At 43.1% G+C, this 21,975-nt stretch overlaps 1 protein-coding gene across 4 annotated transcripts in view; it reads right to left on the bottom strand.

Annotated features, from left to right (window-relative positions):
* Nucleotides 1-21,975, bottom strand: part of NRP1 (neuropilin 1) — a 138,048-nt gene that overhangs the window by 29,235 nt on the left and 86,838 nt on the right. For all 4 annotated transcript variants that reach the window (XM_082847578.1, XM_082847580.1, XM_082847581.1 and 1 more), the window contains exons 7-9: nt 14,086-14,241; nt 10,855-10,999; nt 1,789-2,120 (exon numbers count right to left, since the gene is read on the bottom strand). In XM_082847578.1, the coding sequence (XP_082703704.1) occupies nt 1,789-2,120; nt 10,855-10,999; nt 14,086-14,241 (633 nt within the window). The remainder of the gene's footprint in view (nt 1-1,788; nt 2,121-10,854; nt 11,000-14,085; nt 14,242-21,975) is intronic.

Here is a 21,975-nt window from a genome sequence, read left to right as displayed (position 1 = left end):
GTGCGACAGTGGCTCCGGGAAGTTGTTGATCTGCAGCATATTCACACTTGGTGCTAAAGCCACAGGGCTCACAACTCCTCAGAAAAGATCGCCTCTTAGGGGAACTCCAGTTTCTGATGTTTATTTTACTTTTTCTTCTACCAAAACAAGAGGGGTAGACATAAAAGGGGAAAATGAAATGGACACAAGCAAGAGAGTAGCTGCACATAGATTAAAAAAAAACCACGACACTGGAAATGTTTTAGAAACCACACGTTAACTGGGGATGAGATGGGAGAGGAATTCTTACATTTCCGACAGCATCATCCCTCTTGGTGGCCCGCCCACTGGTGCGGAGTGCAGCCGTAGGGACAGTCTCTGCAGAGCCTCCACATCTGGGCCGAGTGGGAGCTGGCTGCGTGGCCCGGCTTTGTTTATTGTCTGCAAAGCCTTTGGCCCCAGTGACTGTATGAAGCCATATTCCCACACTCCCATTCCCTCTAATGAGCTAAAATCTTTTCATAAAAGGAGTAGGTCCTTGGCAAAGCAGGGACGGAAAGACTGGGACCGAAAGGCCAATTGTGCTAGGCGTGAGAAGTATCATCAGTTGAATACAGAACCCACATATAGTTCTGCATGCAGAACTGAACTTCTGGGGGCTCTTCCTTATTTGAACCTGAAATCAGTTTCTAGGCCATGCAGCATACTCAGGGTGTCCTTTCCTAGTTGGTGTTCTGTGCTCAGGAAATGCACATATATTTAACCAAGAGCCTCAGAAAAACATAATCACTAAAGAATACCTGTTGCGTTAAAAAAAAAAAAATCATGCCACGTGTTCTGGTGAAGGTTGGAATATTTCTTTTTCACTAGATCCTCAAGGGCCAACTGCTTTTTGAAAGTTTCCAATGTATAAGAAATAGACATAAGCATTATTCATGATGGCCAAGAGTTAGAAGCAATGAAAGTGTCCGTCAGTGGATGGATAGATACCCAACATGTGGTCTGTACATACGATAGAATATTATTCAGCTTTAAAAAGGAATGAAATTCGGACCCAGGTTACGACATGGATGACCCTTGAGGACATCATCCCAGGTAAAATAAGGCTAAATATTGTCTGATTCCACTTACATGAGGCTCCCGGAGTAGTCAAATGCATAGAAACAGAGAGTGGAATGGTGGTTGTCAGGGGCTGGGGGAGAGGGGGTGAAAATATTGTTTAATGGGGGCGGAGTTTGTTTTGCAAGATGAGGAAGTTCTGGAGGTGGGCTTGCACACCAGCGTGAATGTACTTAACCCTACTGAACTGTACACTTAAAAAGGTTAAGACGGCAAATTTTCTGTTATGTGTATTTCAGCACAATTATGAAACTTTTGAAAATTGTAAAGCACTACAGAATTTAAAGACTCTTTCATTCAATAAAAAATTTTTTTTTTAATTTAAAAATACACTTAAGGGATGCGTGACAGAAGGGGCCTGGGGGCGGGTGCTCACGGAAAGATTAGAGTCTGCAGAGAGATTCTGAATTCCTACCGCAGTGGCACCCTGGACCCACCTTCACGACCTCCCGGTCCCCTGAGCCACCTGCTGTTCCTTACGGGAGAGAAAGGTGACCGGCGACGCGATTCTCAGCCGTGGAATTCCTGTCTCCCCTAGAATCTTACTGTCTCCATCACTCGCCCCCGCAGATCCCACGGCTTTCAGGAAATGAGAAGCAGCGCTCCCACAGGAAGAAGCCGGGGTCCTTGATTCAAGTCAAGGCCGTGAGGCAGGGCCCCCTCCCGGCGCCGCCCCCGCCCGGGCCTCACCTTGGCCTTGCGCTTGCTGTCGTCCATGACCATCTTCCAGTCCGAGCCGTTGTTGCTGTACCCGATCTTGAATTTCCTCATGAACACCTTGTTCTCCCGGTGTTTGCCCCCCTGAATGATGACGCCCCGCACGATCTTCTCCTCCGCCAGGTCCACCTGAAGCCACTCGTTCACGTACGGGTGCGGGGCGGGCGGCAGTGCCCAGCCCGAGCGGCTGGTCACCAGGCGGATATTTTCAGGCATCCAGTTCCTGTCCCCTTGGTTGGATGCTGTGATCTGGGAGTCGGAAATAAGTCCGGACACCATACCCAACATTCCAGAGCAAGGATAATCTAGAAAGGGGAACGGAATAGGCGATGTAAAATGATTTTCTAGAAGTCTCCATGCTTAGAAAGAGAATCCAACATATTGAATAAAAACATGGTCTGTACGCATTCATGTAGATCTGCAAATGTCTGGATCATCTGACATTAAACCAGAGCTTCCCCGTTCCTCTTTCTACACTCCCTGCCCTACACTCACAGTCCGGTAAAGAAAATCTTTGATAAGAACATTCATTTCCTCCCTTTTTTTTTTTTTTTCCTTGGGATTTTTTTTTTTTTCATTTCTTCCCTTTTTGAGTTCTTCTAAGTTTAAGGTCAAAGTATTGACGTTCGGTCCCTTTGGTATCCGGAAGTTATCTCTAGATCAAGTACAGGCCCTGCCCAATGGAGGTTCAGTTTATGCGGGGCTGGAGATGTGTAAACCAGTAATTCCAACAGCAGGAAAGTTGCCAAGACAAAAGCAAAAAGAAGATGATGAGGTGGTGAAGAGAAAGAAAGTGCTCGGCTCAGCCTGAAGAGGTAGGAGGGCCCCCTCCCGGGGGTGGGGGAAACCTTTGGATTGAGCGTTGAAGAAGGGGCCCATCCTCCCCCCAGGTGTCCTCCCCACCCCCGTTTCTAAACTGCACGAGAACTTTGCACGATCCCACTGTCAACTCAGATGTCCCAAGTCCAAACAGAAACAGTCCTTTCCCCTCGACACCAAATCCCTTTATCCAACTCCGCACTTTAATGGGTGGAATCACCACCAATCAGCTAGCTCCTGCCTAGTCATCTTGTCTTTCTGTTTTCCGTTTTCCATTCCTGTTCTGCTACCAAATCCTGTCATATTTTTGTTAAAAAAAAAAAGTCTTGTGATCTTCATTTCTTTTGGCATCGTCTTGATGCCATGGCTACATGCCAAATGGTCTCCTGACTACCCTCTCAAACCCCAGTTTTGAATCAGCAACACCCACGTCGCTTTTCATAATTTTTTTTTTGTGATGTCACTCTTATGTTCAAAAATCTTCCATTGCTAAGGAAAATAAGCCAGACACAAAAGGACAAATACTGCATGATTCCACTGATATGAGGTACCTAGAAGAGTCAAATTCAAAAGGACATAAAGTAGAATGGTGGGTTCCAGAAGCTGGGGGGAGGGGAGTGGAGCGTTAGTGTTTCATGGGTGTAGAGTTTCAGTTTGGGATAATGAAAAGTTCTGAAGATGGATTGTGGTGATGGTTACACAATAATGTGATTACTGAAGCAACTAAGTTGTATCCTTAAAAATGGTTAGAATGGTAAACTATGTTATGTACATTTGACCACAATAAAAAAAAGAGAGATCTTTGAAAAATTTCCATGGCTCTCCATTATTTATGAGACACTATAAAAAGTCTCGATCTGGTTTTTCAACACCCTCATTTTGGCTTCCTCCTAGGTATCTAATTTTATTTCCTATTACTGACAGTAATCCATTTTCTTCCCACATACCATAGAGAGAATTCTCATCATTGCCTTTGTTCACAATGTTCCTGCTGCCCCCTCATCCTCCTGTTGACAGAGGTGAGTTCTGCCCAGACTTTCAAACCCAGCTTAAGGCTCTTCCTGAAAACTTCTCAAATGACTCTATCCTTTATCCTGAACCCTCCCTTCTCAGAAATATGACTACCATACAGGAAGCAGCACAGAGTTTAGCATTAAGCCGTTCTCTCCATGTTTTAAGATTGGGAGTCCTGTGTTCAGAACCAGATTAGAAATTCCTCAAAGGCAATGAATGGCATCATAGATCTTTCTATATCTTCTATAGCAGCCCAAGGAGCTTCTGAGCAGGAGAGTACCCATCACTGATTAATTGATTGGTGGGTTAATAACAAAATGTTCAACACTTCAGTTATTCTCTTTTCAAAATTGTACATCTCTGTTGAGGACATGCCAGGAAGGAGAATCTGTTTTTCTTCGAAACAACTCCATTCTGCATAAATCAAAATTCAGCCTAAAATGTAACCATCGTGAGAGGCATGTTTCTCATACTATTAGGCTGTGTCCGTGTTACCAGCTGACCCTTAAGAATGAATTACTCAGATACTTTCCACCTGAGTTGTGCAGTTCAGATCATGCCATTTCTTTACTCAAAAATTCGGTGCAGGGTTTCCCTGGTGGCACAGTGGTTGAGAGTCCGCCTGCCGATGCAGGGGACACGGGTTTGTGCCCCGGTCCGGGAAGATCCGACATGCCGCGGAGCGGCTGGGCCCGTGAGCCATGGCCGCTGAGCCTGCGCGTCCGGAGCCTGTGCTCCGCGACGGGAGAGGCCACGACAGTGAGAGGCCCGCGTACCGCAAAAAAAAAAAAAAAAAAAAAAAAAAAAATTCGGTGCCTGCTCACCTACAAATTATGCACGTACTTTCAGCCCAGTGTGCCAGGTCTTCCATACCATGGCCTTGCAAGGCCCCTCCTCCATGAAGGCTCCCTCACCTCGGTGGTGGTAGTAGTTGGGGGCTTTCTCTCATTCTGTTCCCTCCACTAAAGAATTTCCCATCATTTTGTCCTTCCTACTACCTTAAAATCTTGACCTGTTTTCAAATTTTACCTTATATATTCAATTTTTCTGATCTCTCCAACTAGACATGGTTTTCCTTTTCTGGGACTCCTCCTAGCTCTCCACCTGCATGTCTCATATATACTGGCCATATTCAGTTCTTTGGGTTGCTACTTGCCTCCCCAGGTTTTAAGTTCTCTGAGGGAGTGAACCAAGTCATATTAAAAACTTTTCTATGACTCCTTGTGCCCTTTATTCTTGGTATTTACTCTGCAAATATTTGTTGAATGAATCAGCTTATTAACACAATAAAAGGCAGTTGTCATTTTCCCCAAGCACCCTTTCCTGTAATTCAGCCGCAGTGTTTGCTCCAGGCTGGGATCTGGAAACCAAGAATAAATTCAATGGGGATTATAAAAAGATTGACAAAAAAGATTTTACTGAGGGTCTCTGGAAGTTATAGTGTTAAAAATAGAAGTCACATTTTCGGTCACTGTGGTCACACCTGTCCGGTTCAAAACCAGCTTTAGCAAAGAAAATGTTTAGCTGGTAATATATACCAGATGTTACCACCTGGAGAAAAACACAATTAACTTGAATATTGTAAGGAGGGCAGAACCTTTACCGGAAGAATGTCCCTTCTCTAGTGCAGAGCTGGCTGGGGCACAGTCCTCGCATCCACAAGCCTTGTGATACCAGCCCACATCCTGCCAACATGGCCCTCGTGCAGTCAGAAGGGCATTCCTTCTGCAAGTCGGCCTCATCCAAGATCAAGGAAGAGGCACCTTGATTTGCCTTTGACTGAAAACCAGTGACTCACTTTTAGCCACGATTAGGAGAAAGGTTCCACTAACAATTCAAGGTTTGCATAAGCTGCCAGGATCTAGCTCTGTTCGTCCACGGTAGGCTAGCTCAGATGTGCCCTGATTAGCCTGGCTCCATCTCAGATCCTCTGGAAATAGTGTTGCTAGATTTAACGAACAAATAATCTAACTAAAACAACAACACAAGAAACAGGCTGCCAAACTAAATCAGAATTTCAAATAAACAGCAAATAATTTTTTAGTATAAGTTTGTCCCCAATATTGCATGGGACCTAACTTATACTAAAAAGTTATGCATTTATCTGCATCAAATTGAACTAGACATTCTGTATTTCACTTGGCAACCCTGTTTAGAAACCTTAAAACCAATCCTAGATGGGAGGGAGAAATGAGTTCTGTGATGGGGAATTAGGTGGTTCTTTTCTTTTTTTATTGAAATATAGCTGATGTACAACATTACATTAATTTCAGGTAGACTACATAGTGATCTGACATCTGCATATATTATGAAACGATCACCATAAGTCCAGTAACCATCTGTCCCCGTACAAAGTTTTTACCATATTATTAGCCATATTCCTTACACTGTACATTACATCGCTGTGGCTTATTCATTTTACACCTGGAGGTTTGTACCTCTTAATTTCCTTCACCCTTTTCAACCACCCACCCCCGCAACTCCTTTCCCCTCTGGCAGTGGTTATTTTCATTGATGTTATTTTCCAGTAGAATCTCTGAACTGAGCTTTAATGTGAAAACAGATATACCGGTAAACCAAATAGTTAACCAGTTTTCAAGGAATGAAGAGGTAATAACTGCATTTGATGGGTGAAGCTGAATGAGCATAATTTAATCTTCCCTCGATGACTCAGAAGGTACCTCTGGATGTTGTAGGGCCTGAGATCATCCCTGCAAACTCTGATCAACACAGGAACACGCTGACCTGTGCAGAAGCCGCAGTTAATTAACTTCTGGTTAACGAAAAAGTCAACAGCGTTTGTGGTGTGTTCTCAGACAGCAAGGGCATTTTCACCAGTTTCCAGCTTTGCCAAAATGATGAAGCCTACCTTGTCAAAATAATGAAAATGCTCCTTTGTCAATTACCTACAAAGTAGAACGGTTTGCTCCAATTTTGTTTTCCTTATCTCTCTATATGGTGACCCACCATTGTATCCTCTGGTTATTCCAGGATTGCTGTATTTCTAAAAAATAATTTCTGAATGGAAAAATTGGTTTAAAACTTGTGGGCTCTGGAGACTTTGGATTCAAGTGATGTGTTCTCATGGTAACTTTTAATTCAACAGTTTCTTTTAAAAAAATCCAGATTGAGTTGGGGCTTGCCCACTCAAGCGGAAAGGGTAAAATTTTGCAATCCAGTCACTCGTTTATCGTAAGAAATGGATAAAACTGCAGTTCATTCATTCATTAAAAAAATAAGTGTATTGGGCACGTATTTTGTTCCAGGCACACAGGACGCAAGGAAAAGAAGATAAACATGGCTCCTGCTTTCATGCATCTTCCAGACCCCCAGTGAACCTGCAGTCTTGTATTTCTTTCACTGGTCTCCACGGAGGGGACCATGGCCTCTAAAAGATGAAAATTATCTACTCTGGTAATTAAGAAGAAAACACGGAGGGCTTCCCTGGTGGCGCAGTGGTTGAGAGTCCGCCTGCCGATGCAGGGGACACGGGTTCATGTCCCAGTCCGGGAAGATCCCACATGCCGCGGAGCGGCTAGGTCCGTGAGCCATGGCCGCTGAGCCTGCGTGTCCGGAGCCTGTGCTCCACAACGTGAGAGGCCACAACAGTGAGAGGCCCGCGTACCGCAAACAAACAAACAAACAAACAAAAGCCCCAAAAAACAAAAAAAAAAAAGAAGAAAACACTGATACCATTGTCTCATTAGGGGCTCTGTTCGCTGGGGCCTATTCTAGGTTCAATTTATTGAGTACCATGTACTGTTTAATTTACTGGGTACCATTTAGTGAGCATTTACTCTAAGCCAAGCGTTATAAAATCCTTTCACTTAAATCTTCATTACAGCTGAATCAAGGAGATGGAGATCTACTAACTGACAAGGAGATGGAGATAAGAGGGACTGAGGGTCTTGTCCATGGTCACTCATTCACAAAATGGACAGCCCAGAGCAAAGCCTGGATATGTCTGCACACCTTCTTTCTGTGTGACCATCGTTATGACACACTGGCCTCTCCCAAAACCTGCTTTGATCAGTTATTTGGCAGTTGTAGCGATCTTACTAGAAAGATCTTACTAGGAAGTGTCTAAAATATATTAGGGGTCGTGATTAAGACAGCAGCAGTATGCAATTTGAAAAAAATTAGCTACTTAAAGTAACTGTAAAATAGAATATGTGTGAAAATATCAAAACATGGTATTTTAGACCTCTGTTTAGATAACTAGGTCATTTAACTATTTTTAAAAATCCAGTAAATTATTTGCCTTGTTTACCTGTAAAGACTCATACGCCTAGAATTACCTTTCAGGAAAATCCTTGTGAAAATGAGAAATGGCAGTTCAGGCTTAAACAAGGATTTTGTTTAATTAAAAGGAGAGCCAGAAATTCAGAATTCACACTAACGCATTTGGAGTCTTTATGAAGTTTACTTCTTTTTTTCTGGTACAGTGACGTGAAATTAGGTGGGAGGAATGGACCAGAAATTTCCACCCTGCCCTCAGATGGCCTTGTCTCTATGAATTTATGGGTAGTCTCTCACATTTGTAATGCTCTGAAAATGACCTAGAACTTTCATGCAACTGCTGATCAAGAATAAAGCCAAGGTGGGACTCCCCTGGTGGCGCAGTGGTTAAGAATCTGCCTGCCAACGCAGGGGACACCTGGTCCAGGAAGATCCCACATGCCACGGAGCAGCTAAGCCCGTGTGCTACAACTACTGAGACTGCGCTCTAGAGCCTGCGAGCCACAACTACTGAGCCTGCGTGCCGCAACTACTGAAGCCCGTGTGCCTAGAGCCTGTGCTCCGTAACAAGAGAAGCCACTGCAATGAGAATTCTGTGCACCACAATGAAGAGCAGCCCCCGCTCGCCACAGCTAGAGAAAGCCAGCGCACAGCAACGAACACCCAACGCAGCCAAAAATAAATAAATAAAAAATACATTAAAAAAAAAAGGAATAAAGCCCTTTTGTCCCTCCAAGCCCTTCTCCACCCAATTCCTGCCTCTAAGGACTTGAACTTTCTAAATGCTTAGATCCTAAAACAATAAACAAGTCTGTCTCTAGGATGGAAATAAATAAAATTTGGGGAAGAAATCAAAAGTCAGTTTTCACTTTCCAAAACGAACTGTACTGTAAACAAATGTTTTTTTTTTTCCTCCTTCATTAGCTCTTTTTCAAATTGCTTGTAATTTCATGGAAAACTGCCCAGGTGATCTTTTTTTTTCCTTCAAAAGTCAATAGTTTCCTTCTCTAAAAATAATTATACTTAAGAGGATAAAAATAAAAACAATAGTGTTGGCATTCATGCAATGAGAAGTTAAACGCCCTTAATATGTATACTAACGTTATATGAAAGATAGTTCGCAGATTTTTTAAAAAATAAATTTATTTATTTATTTTTGGCTGCGTTGGGTCTTCGTTGCTGTGCTCGGGCTTTCTCTAGCTGCTAGATATGGGATCTTCCCAGACCAGGGCTCGAACCCCTGTCCCCTGCATTGGCAGGCGGATTCTTAACCACTGCACCACCAGGGAAGTCCCAGTTCTCAGATCTTTAAACATTGTTCACTTTTAATTACTTTTTGGTGAATCAGTTACCGATTCTGTCTTTGAAGTTTTAGGCTTACTATGGAGGTTACACTGTACTTTTTTTTTTTAATGAAAAATTTGCAGTGTATTTACTTAAATGGAAAGGAATTCTAATGTGACTGCTACTTACTTCAGAATACAGAGTGGTTGTACAAGAAGATCAATGGACAAGTAAGAGCAGTACTGGTCGCCACAGAAACACAGTGAGAATAACAGGACCTTCTTTTACTCCCTGCTCGGTACCTGCCTATCTTTTTCGCCACTTAATCGCCCAGTACCTCATCTTCGCCTCTCAAGTGGATATAATCCACCTACTTGTTCCAAATTTAACAGAGACTTTTAAAGTTCTTTTAATGTCAGAAGAAACAAACTCAAAAACGAGAAATACTGACAAATTGATTTCTAATGTTAGCATATTCATTCAACAAAAGATAGACATATGTTGAGCCAAAACCTAGGAGAAAGTTGTCAGGGCAGTTAAGTGAGCAAAAGGAGAAATTCTGGTAAATTAAACTCCTCCTGAACAGCTACAGCTGAGGAGGCCGCCTCTAGACCTCAAAATTACGAAGACAGGTAAGCCAGACAGAGAAAGGGAAATATTGTATGATATTGCTTATAGGTAGGATCTAAAAAGAAATGATACAAATGAACGTATTTACAAAACAGAAACGGACTCACAGACTTAGAGAATGAACTTATGGTTACCGGCGGGGAAGGGTGGAGGGAAGAGAAAGTTAGGGAGTTTGGGATTGACACGTACACGCTGCTATATTTAAAAAGGATAAGCAACAAGGACCTACTGTATAGCACAGGGAACTCGCCTCACTGTTAAGTGGCAGGCTGGATGGGAGGGGAGTCTGGGGGAGAATGGATGCATGTATATGTATGGTTGAGTTGCTCTGGCTGAAACTATCACAACATTGTTAACTGGATATACTCCAGTGTAAAATAAAAACTTAAAAAACAAAACAAAAACAAGTAAGATGCAGGGATATAATATATAGCACAGGAATATAACCAATCTTTTGTAATAACTTTAAATGGAGTATAATCTACAAAAATATCAAATCACTATGATGTACACCTCAAACTAATATAACATTGTAAATCAACTATGTTTCAATTAAAAAATATACATGTAAATTAGAAGAAAAAGTAAAAAGACAAAGCAGGTGAAGAACATTTCACGCAACAGTTATTTATTGTAAATCTACTAAGTAGCAGTCAGTGTGCCGAGTACCGAGGAGACAGAGGATGACGGGGAAGGTACCTGCCTTCTTGGAGCTTTACCTGCCTTCCTGGAGCTTGCCGTCTAGCGGAAAAGCACCACTTAGTAAATACCCACCACACGTCAGGCTGTGTAAATGCTTCGTATCCACTAGCTGATCCGTTATCACAACAACCCTGTTTTCCAGGTGAGATAACTAAGGCTTTGAAAGGTCATAAACTGCCCAAAGAAATAAGCCAGCGCGTAGTACAAGGAGGCTTTGAACTCACTTTTGTCTAAATCCAAAGCGTATGCTCTTAACTATCAAATGAAAATGACCAACCCCATTTACACCAAATGACTCTCCCAATATTTAAAAGCTTACATAAATCAAACCCAGGTGATCTTCAATCTTACCTGTTATCTTGCAGCCATAGACTTCAAATCTCATAGATATACCAGTTTCCCAAGTCATAGGTTTCATTCGGACAAATCGAGTTATCAGGGGTTTGGGGAAAACTCCAATCACAACATCTGTGGGGTTGGTGTTTCCCTGAAAGATCTAGATGGAAAAAGGAAGGGCCCTTTAATAGCAGACATTTTGGATTGTCTGAAAACAAATCCAGAAATATGTTTTCACCAGTGCTTGTCAAATTATTTACAATTTCCTCACTGTTTACCGTGGTTGAGGTAGTGTTAATAATTTGTCATGTTATTTTTCCAAATAATGGCAATCAGAAAGAATTGTGTCTAATATAGAATGTTGTCCTAATCATCTATTCAATTTTCTGAAAGGACAGAGCCTCCAAAGGTACTATTATAAGGATAGCATTTGTTATAGAATACTATGCTATTATCTAAAAAAGGGGGAAAATTATTAACATTATCAGAAGGACTTACAGAATACTGTAGACAATTCTTGGGAACTCTCACTATTGTACTTTCCCAGGAACCCCTCAAAGGAGTGCTTTTTGAGTTCAATGTAGGGTCTGACTTTTTGAAAATTCTAGGTTATGTCCAGCAGGAGGTCAGGGAGCTTCCTCCCTTTTAACTTCATTTCTTGATGGAAGATCTTATCCCTGACGTTTATGAAAGACTTTAATCTTTTTCAGTTATTGGTAAAATTACGTGTTAGTGGTCAAAATCAAAACTGAGTTATAAATGATATGTAATGGAGAATCCGTTTTCCCAGGGCTTCTGTTTCTAGTTTCAAAAATGAGTCATTTTATTCTAAGAAAGATGAGGCATGTAACTGCAGATGTAATGACTGCTAGTCACGAAACGGTTTCCCACAAGTGTCTGTCGGAGGCACTCAGCCTGGGCACGGCGCCACGGCAGTGTCCTCCAGTGAGATCTCTGAGGAACGGGGACTGTCTGCCACGTGGAACCCTCTGGCACTCGACCAGTCTCAGATGGGACTGAAAGCCTCCACTCCCCTGGATTTTACTCCAGCTCTGGGTGGGGACAGCTGTGTGAAAGCACCATGTCTCAGTCACAGGCCTTGTGTAGCTAGAGCATCCCTGGGCCATCAGAGGTGCAGAGACTCCCACTCACCTTCCCAGATGAGTCCTAGGAGGAGGAGGAGGAGGAGGAGGAGGACCACCGTTCCCCTGGGAGAAGGGGCTTAGGAGAGTCAGCCTGGAGTTCTTACTCCATTTAGCCCATGAGGCCTGCTCCATGGGAGGTGGTCAAATGCTTTACTACGTCGGCTGTTAGCCGGATCCCTCTCCTGAGATGATTTAATATCGAATTTATCCCAGCCTGTGGCAGCCTTTAGATTTCTGTCTTACTTCAGCAAATCTCTCTCGGAAACAATCTGTGTGGAAGCATTTTTGTGTGACGATGAATAATGGGGACATGCCTGAAGGAGCAGAACTTCCCAAACCAGTGTTTCAAGGGCCAGTGGATCCACCTCAGGGAGGGACCACAGTCTGGTTCACCCTGAAGGCATTTTATATTTGCTGAAAACCAGGTAAGGACACACATGCCACCAACAGAAAGAGGGCTGCTGGAATGCTGGTGGTCGAAGGCCACTGTTGCTGAGGTACATAAGCCAACTCTCTCTGAGGAAAGCAGGGCAGGGGGTGTGCCTGAAAGGCCCCAAAGTAGTGAAAGGCAGGTGGGCAACGAGAGCTGGACTCCGGGTGGATGTGGGGATTTCATTCGGGTTCAGTGAAAGGGTGCAGACACGTGCCAGGTCTTTGCTGACCCTTTATTCTTTCTGCCTCCTACTCTGGAAGGCCCTCTGTGTGCCAAGGTGACCCAGATCATGGACCAGGAGTGAGCTGTGTGCATGTTGGATGCCCCTATGGCCCTTGTGTGCTCCCCACACCCATATCCGGGCCACATGGACAACTGCGGACCATGGCTGAGAAGCCGTGTCTTGGAGAGACAGTGCTCATTGATTAAAGAGATGGCCTGAAAGCTGGGGTCAGCCCTCCCTACTCTCTCCGGGTTCTTCTGTATGTTGGTGTGTCCTTGGCATTAGTGTTTTTTCGTTTGTTTGAAACTAAAGCATGCCTTCAAAAAACGACTCCAAAACAAGAATAAGTCATTACACTCAGGGTCAAAATTTACTCACTAGATCTCCACCAATGATGACTATGAGGGTTTTTCTATTCCACATCCGCTAGGGCTAGACAGCGGCCTTGCGCTGGTCTGTTCACAGAGCAGCTGCATCCCTCTGTCTTCGGCCTTCCCGCCTGCCCTAAGGGACAGCGAGGGCTTTGCAGCTAATCAAAGCGTATGTATAGGCCTCTCACTTCACACCCAGGAGGCTTTTCTCAGTTTCAGACCCAGAAGGAGAAAATCAAGGCCAGGGATGCCCCAGATGGAGACAAGGACATGGTAATTGGTCTCTTCCCAAACCCAGGATTCCAGGTTACCTGGATCTCTGCTACTATCCTCACCAATTCTGTGCATTTCACTCGGCCTCCAGGGCAAGCTTTTAATTTTGGGGAGACAGCAAGCATGAGTTCTCCAAAATCTTTTGATTAGTAAATCAGAGCAAGCACAACTTCAAATAAACAGCAGGCTGAGAAAAACATCTCAGTTCCAAATAATTCAGAGCAGAGTGCCCGGGGCGCAGGGCATGGTGCGGCCTCCTCGACAGCAAAGTAGTGAGGAGGTGGCGTGTGGCTCGTGGGATCTGAGGGAACACCTGTAGTTCTGCTCATGCGCACAGAAGCAGCCAAACACACTTGTAAATTAGTTTGTGAGCCACAGAGGGTAGATAAAAAGGAGTCTTCCAAAACCAGCCCATTACAGAGAGGAAGAAAGGATCAATCTATGAAAGAAAATGAGGAAACGCAGGCAGAAAGACAAAACAAAACAACTCCAGAGGTTCTAAGACGACGGTGTTTATCCTGTGCATATCTGTGTCCCCGAGGGAGGTTTAAAGTGATTCTTGAGTTTGACTTAATTTGGCCGGTATTGACTTTTCTTGGAAACATCCATATAATTTCCTTTTGGCTTCTAGATCTGGGAACATGAGACCCCTTGGTCAGATTTAAACCTCTAATTGCACTTTTCATTTTAAATCAATTCGAAAATAAACCAGGCAAGACAGCAAGCTCCCAAACAAACAAGCGAAAATTGATCATCCACTTCAAAGACCCGATTGCTGGGGGAGGTGGAAGGGAAACTTACAACAGGTTTATTTCCTTCTTTTATGGTGATCCAGTCTTCCCCGTTGGAGCTAATGTCTATTCTGTATGTCTTGACGTAGTATTTCTTCTTGGTTTCCTTTGAAATAGCTCCCTGTGTCCCGACAGCAGTGACAAAGCGCAGAAGGCCCAGGTCTACCTACAAGACAATACCAGCCTTGTCAGTTGCCCATCCTTGTACGTCCGGAATGTGGAGCATCTTTTCCTGTGGGTACCATGGTGTAGTTTTCATCCACCTGGGATCAACAAACCCTAATTCCATCGGCATCAACAACCCCAAGAAAGCCTCCAATATGATAAGACGGCAGCTGCCCTAGGTTTGCAATGGCCAAAAAAGAGACCTTTCTCATCGTTGCCACCAAGATTGCTTGATCCTTGGTACAAAAGAGAAAACTGGGTTCAATATCGTGTTACTGTATTTTCTAAGAGAGTCACAATACTTTCTAAACAGCACGTTAATAGATGTCATTTTACAAACAGAAAATCAAGACAAACAAGATAAGCTCACATGCTGGATACGGAGAGGCCTGGACTAGAACTTGAGTCTAACATGATCCCACTTCCCATCCCTCTGCAGCATCCTACCTCTTTCCAAACAGAATGTGGATCAGAACGATCCTGACTCTGAAAGCACTTGTGTGTACTGCGGGTTGAGAAATGGGCCATAGATTTATAATCTGGAATGGAGTCGAGGGAAGGAGGGCAAAGTTAGGATTTTTGATCCATCTAAATTTCTTCCTTTTCCGTATCTCTCCCTGTAGTTCAGCTTGAGAGGCAGAAGGATTCCCAGGCATCAATCTGGGAAGGAACGATGCCTCTGTGGGACAACAGCTAGGACTTGACAAGCTTCCACTGGTGAGTTTCCAGGGGAGATGTTCCTCAGCGCAATGGCCTTACCTTCATCCCTCACTAGACTTTCTCACACCCCTGACGGCTGGGCCACCTGGAGGGCACCACAGTAGTGATGACCAGAGGGTGACCAAAGCCCGAGGTCCCTGATTGCATCCCAGAGGTCTGCAGTGGCTTGAGTTGTTCCCATGGCCCTGTGATGTGAATGGGAAGGACAGAGATCAGGCCCTCAAGGTTCCAGTACCGGCTCTGCCTTGAGTTTGCTCTATAGGGCCTCTGACAAGTCACTTCATCTTTAGGCTTCTAGTTCTTCATTTGTAAAATGAACGAGTTGGACCAGATAACCCGGAAGACCCCTTCCCTCTCCGACTTCCTAGGACTCCATGCTCTCAGAAAAGTGAAATAGGTATTTTTTCTTTAACTTTCCTTATTCCCATTGTTAATAACCAAGATCATCTTAAAACAAAAATCATTACCAGTTTCTCTATATTAGAAATATTTTCCTTTTATGAATACATTTGATTATTCCTATAAAATTGTTTTTCTCTGCTATGTCCTCTATTTATTGGATTTCTGTATAATACAGAGATTTTCAAGAAATGAAGCACAAATATTTGGCAAATTTTGTAAAGGACACAAAAAGTAATTGCACGTTACAACTGATTAAGAGTAACAAGGTATTTCAACCGTATATTATATTCACTAGTAAGAGGCTGTTTTCCCTGAAAACGGTGACAAAAGCCAAAAAACAAAACCCCCCAAAAGCCCTAAGCACACCACCACCACCCCCAACCACAACTTCTGAATCCTGCTTTCCAGTTGCTAGATGACAACCCAATTTTCTGAAAACAATATTTCAATTAACCCTCTAGTGCCCATGGGTCATGAACAGCTAAAGAATTTCCATTTTATGTACAGCCTGCCTTGTGAAGAACGGCTATTGTCTTCCACGAATTGCTTTTTCCTGAAGGCCCTTGGAGTAGTTAAATCAACAGGTTGCCAATTCCTTCAAAACTGAACCAAGACTTACATCCAGGAAAAACAGCAATGTCCCTGCCACAGAGAAGCCAACTTGAACTTAACACAATTCAACAATAGGAGATTTCATCTAGAAAGGAAGGGGATACCATTCAATGTAAAACAATCTTTATTTCATTTTCCTGAATTTTAAGATGTAAAGTCTAGGCTATAAACGCTTTCACCAGATTTAAAAGAAAAAAGAGCAAGCCTTTAATAGCAATACATATTTTAAGATAATAATGGTGGATGTTCTAAATCTTAATTTAACAAGTAAGTATTTGTCCAACGTATTTTATCAAGTGCCTATACTTGTTAACTGGAATTTGCATTTATTCCAAAAGTGAATACTAGTACTTTGTATGAATTTGTGTACAAATTTCAAAAAACGGAGGCAGTCCACATTTCCCAGATTTCGCCAACAAAAATGCAAGCTATTCAGTTAAATTTGAATTTCAGATAAACAACAAATGTTTTTAGTATAAGTATGTCCCATGCAATATTTGGGACATACTAACAACAGGTTCATTGCTTACTTGAAATTCAAATTTAACTGGGTGTTCTTTTCTCGATGTTATCTGGCAAGCCCAAACCTAACTCTATTCTGGACAAATAACCAGATGATTTCAGGTTGCTGCAAAAATTCTGATTTCCTAATGCTACAACTTGAAAGTTAATGGGTACTCTAGACATGGCTGCACGGAACTTTTTCAACTGTTTTCAGATGCTCTCAGACACTTAGTGCTTTGCTGACTGTCCACTGAGTCATGCCCTCATGCCTAATACCGAATCCACTTTCAACCTGAAGGGTCCTTAAAACCTTGACATCCAAGGGGGCATGAAGTAGAGCTGTGCAAATAAACTCTTGCTGTCAAACCTACAAATGGCTCTTCAGTTTGGAAATGCTTAAATTCCCATGAGTGTGTATGCAGCTTAGGCTGACTGGAAATAACTCTAGAACTTCATTCCCTGGCTGTACTTCTCCTATTTTTAAAATTTTGTTCTCAGGGTAAGATTTAGTTACTAGGTAAGAAAGAAGTTAACTGGTGGTCAACTAGAAGAATCCTAGGCACTAGAAACAACTGACTTGAAAGGAAGGAGCCATTGACTGAAATTAACCGGGTGCCAACACATGAAACGACATGAAAACACATGAAAGTCCCAGACTGAAAGGCCCCAAAGCATACGTATGAATCACTCGTAAAGAAGAAAAGGTATTTTCCTTTCTCAACAGCAATGAAATGCATTCACAACCTCCCCTTGTAATTGCATAAGGTTTCCTGTTGTGCTTTTAAAACTCTGCAGACTCTCTTGCTCACTGTGCTGGGATACCTGAAATTTCATTTCATTTTTCTTCCTAACATTACTACCACTGGGTTTAGAAAGGATGAATGACAACCTCACCAAATGATTAGGACTGGGACTTGAACGACTGCAATTAAAAGTGAATGGCGGGCTTCCCTGGTGGCACAGTGGTTGAGAGTCCGCCTGCTGATGCAGGGGACGAGGGTTCGTATCCCGGTCCGGGAAGATCCCACATGCCGCGGAGCGGCTGGGCCCATGAGCCATGGCCGCTGAGCCTGCGCGTCTGGAGCCTGTGCTCCGCAACAGGAGAGGCCACAACAGTGAGAGGCCCATGTACCGCAAAGAAAAACAATACAGAAAACTGAATGGTACCCAGAACTCTACCAAGACACAGACCAGCACCGTGGAGACGCTCACTGGCAACACCGCAGAGGTTCTTTTAAGTCCTTCCTCCCTGGGGACATTTGTGGAATGCCCTAACAGAGACCCTCAGCGCCTGAGAGAGTTTGGGAGGAGATAGATAACTCTCAGCCTCAGAAGCACAACTGCTCACACCACAGGTATCTGTCAGGAGACCCAGAGGGACTTGACACCTGGGTGTTTATACCTTTCCCAGGGCTGAAGCCATCTCTGCTAATCATGACATTGGCCTCGATCTACCTGCTGTTTTAGTCTCACCTGCTGCATCTACCTCCCTCCAACTGTATCTTCCAGCCGCATAAAGTATTTATTCTTCCTAACACAAGATATGCCTTTTCTGTCTTTGTGCCTTCACATGTAAAGTTTTGTCAACTTAAAAGAACATTTTCCTCTTTGTTTTGACTGCAAATGACTATTTCCTCTTTTTGGTCTGATGGGCAGAATAAGGCACTTCTGACTCCAAGATGTTTAGTGCAAAGCTCAGGTCTCCATCTGTCAATTCATCATATTGTGTTTTTCCTCTACTTCCATCCAGACTTTTACGATTTCTTTTAAGGAATATCTGCTTTTCTATATAGAAAAGTGATAGATGTCTATTGAAAATTCGTAAGATGCAGAAAAGATTAAAGGAGAAATTAAAATCTTCATAAGACCACCAATAGGAAATAAAGGCTGATAATAGCCTTCCAGAGTTCTATTTCCTTATGCAAAATATATGTAACCATCATGTGTATGTTTTGTTATTGTAAAAATGAGGTCGTATTACCTCTATGTTCGATATCCTGCTTTTCGTTTAGTTTTATGGATATATTTCCATGCCAAAAGTATTTTTCTACATCATCAATTTCAATGGCTGCATGGTATTCTATGGCCTGACCGTAGCGTCATCTATTTAATCAGTCGGCCGCCTGTGAACACTTCTACTCACCTTGACTGACATTCATCCAGTGGACACTTAGTACTGCCTTTCCACTAAGTTCTGTATTAAGTGGTGAGGATACAAAGAGCAGCAAGAATGGGAGACACAAACACAAGATTACAGGATGGGGCAATGCACGGGGGAAGGAGAGGTAGGGGGATTGGACACATCTCACAGCTGACTTTGATGTCTAAGACACCCACTGAAAGATGCACAGAAGGAGCTCACAAGTGGATAAAAAGGGAAAGGCTGTTCTAGGGAGAAGGGGGAACAGGAAGGGCAGAGGCAATGGGGAGGAAATGAATGAATGAAATAACATCACTAGACAACCTACCATGTTTCCCTCACCGCTAGAGACACTATTTGTCAAGAAATGGATTGATCTCTAAAGACTACTGTGCTCTGCTCATTCGGAGGCCAAAAGAATCAGTTGTCACGACCACCATTCAAAATCCGGCCATCCTCTCAGTGGGTTAGCTTTCTGAATCTGATGAGCTCTCACCAACCTCACATCCAGTAGACAAGATTGGCGACCCAAGACAGGCAGCTGGAGAGACAAAGACACAACCCCGAGCAGTTCTACATAATGGCAGCCCTCTGTGTTTTGGAGGGTTCATCATCCTAAACAATATTTCCCTTCTTCTCCTAAAAACTCAGACACACATGGGGCTTCGCTGGTGGTGCAGTGGTTGAGAGTCTGCCTGCCGATGCAGGGGACGCGGGTTCGTGCCCCGGTTCGGGAAGATCCCACATGCCGCGGAGCGGCTGGGCCCGTGAGCCATGGCCGCTGAGCCTGCGCGTCCGGAGCCTGTGCTCTGCAGCGGTAGAGGCCACATGCTTTCCCTAAATCCAATCAGCTCTGCTCCCATCACTATTTTCTTATTTTGAAAGAATGTCATTCGTTATTTCACAGCTGCTTTATTTTTAATTGGAAGATGGGTGTGATTTCACATCTGAGTTTGATGTACTTTCTGTTTAACATTAAGGGTGATGGCGATGGGGTGGGAGGATGCGGTGGGGGGTGGGGGTGGGCGGGTAGCACAGAGCTGAACGTCAACTGCATTCACTGAAACTGTGGAACGTTTCACTCCGTGTGTGTGACAAACATAAACATCTGGTACTTATCTGATGGTCTGTAGGCAATTTGACGGAAGTTTACCAAACTCCTTTTGAGTTCAAGTGGCCACTCTGAGTTAGCTTATCACTGTTAGCAGAAGTGACCCCATACGACATCCTGTTTCCAATATAAATATAAAAGCCTAACACTGCTGGTAGAACGTCTACCTACATCTTTTCTTCACTGTGCTCCCCACACAAAGAGAAGACATAGCTGGACATCAGGCACAGAGGAGGAAAGCGCAACTTTCATCCCGGGTGGGGAGAGGCACACCAGTAGAAGAAAACAGCTGTCTTCATCCCCTTCTGGGGGGCAGGGGATGGTGTCCTACAGCTCCTGTGGGGTGAACTGTCCACCTCCAACTCCCTCTTCGTTGTAAGATGTCTACAGGTATTAACCTACATGCACTTTATGGCCATGGCATTGTCTTAGTAATGACAGGAAACACAATCCCCAGATAAACAGAAGCCAGGAGAGATACACATTTTACTGGGAATCACTTGAGGACAAAGGGCACGTTTTAGCATCGTGCAGTACATCATGAAGCAAACCTCTGCAAACTGCTGGTTAAACACCAGCATGCAGCCTCCCAGCCATGAAACAGACATCATCGCTTCCTATAATAATACACAACTAGCTATTGGTAACCTCGTAATGTGCAAAGTCTCCTTTCTAAAATGAAAAATCTGTCTTGCTCAATAAAACACTGCCCATGGAGCGAGCATTGACAAGGGAGTGTTTCCAGGCTTTTAACATTCCCAAGACAGGTCAGTACAAGAGCCTGAAAAAATAAAGGACAAAGAACTGGAGTCTGATTAAAAACAGGAAAAATACTTTCTTGGTGGGGGGAGGTGGAGTGTGTCCGATTCTTTTTAGAGCATCTCTGATGACTCAAAGAGCTGTTTAATTCATCACTAGACACTACAAGCTAAAGAAAATATTTTTAAGCAATTGTCTCATTTCCTTAGATAACACACGTGCTTTCTGATAACGCCTAAGCATCTGAACATCGGTGCTGTTCCAGGATCTGGGGGCTTAATTCACAGCACCTGATCATCATGTTCCTTGACTTAGGATCTTGGACTTTTTATAGTTGCCAGTAGGAATACCACCATTTTATAGTTGGTGACATAATTCTCTCTTTATGTATTTTTCATGATTACTGTATTACATAGAAAAAAACACGGATGGCTAAAATTACTGTTATATATAGAAAATTCATAAGGCAACCCCTATGTGTCAGACATTTTATTAAGGGCTAAATTTATATACATTATCTTTTCAACTCTTAACAATCATACAAGGAACTGAGGAACAAAGTGATGTGTGAACCTTGCTCAGAGTCACGTAACTTGTCAGTGATTAAGCCAGGACTTACCCCAGATCAGACTGGTGGCCCATGTATATGCCACTACACCCATGCTCTTCCTCAATTCCTATCTTAAAAAGCACAATTATCAAAAGGTAATTTAGAATTTCTTAGTGAACAAAAAATTAAATCTTAGAGTTATTCTTTCTGGAAATTACATATTTGTATAATTATCAAGAATATGAAACCATTTATGATTACTTTGACTCCGTTTAACGTTTACATTGACTACTGGAAAGCCAAATTTTGCAAATGAGTCACTCATGCTGTTGAAAAACAAGACAATGGTGACAGATCATTTTTAGCAAAAGATAATGAGACAAGATTTAAAAATTCTGGTAAATACAAATATCCAAGAGCAAGAAAAGTGCAGTGCAGGGAGAACCTCACCAATTTTCTCTTCTCGTCTTAATTGCTTGAATTAATTTTTTTTTTTCCATAAAGGAAAGCATTTTCCTGGGTGGAAGCAAACTACTGGTTGCAACAAAGCCTGTGCTGATAGTAAAACAATCCCAAGTGAATGAACTGATGAATTTTCCTTTCCGAAGACTTGAGTCAACCAGCTAGAATAACACTAGATAAGGCTGTGCAGCCCAGATGCAGCGCAAAGCCTGGCTTCCCTGATGCCACTGTACTTCGCGCAAAAGAACAACAAGGAAAGCACAAGACAAATGAAGTCCTCAAACAAGGGCTGACCTCTGTCTCCTTTGGCTGATAAAGGAGATTATGCTGTGGGGCTCCGCTGCCTTTGGATGTTGGCATATACTTTCATTCTCACATTAATATTTTTTGGCATAAACCAGGAGCAACAAATTAAAGAAGAAATATTTAATTCTGATATGTTCTTGGAACTGGAGTGCCATGTGGTTCTTTCTGA

This window comes from Leucopleurus acutus (assembly GCF_964270905.1).
Source record: "Leucopleurus acutus genome assembly, chromosome: 1".
Classification (NCBI taxonomy): Eukaryota; Metazoa; Chordata; class Mammalia; order Artiodactyla; family Delphinidae; genus Leucopleurus; species Leucopleurus acutus.
This window is presented reverse-complemented; position numbering and strand designations above follow the sequence as displayed.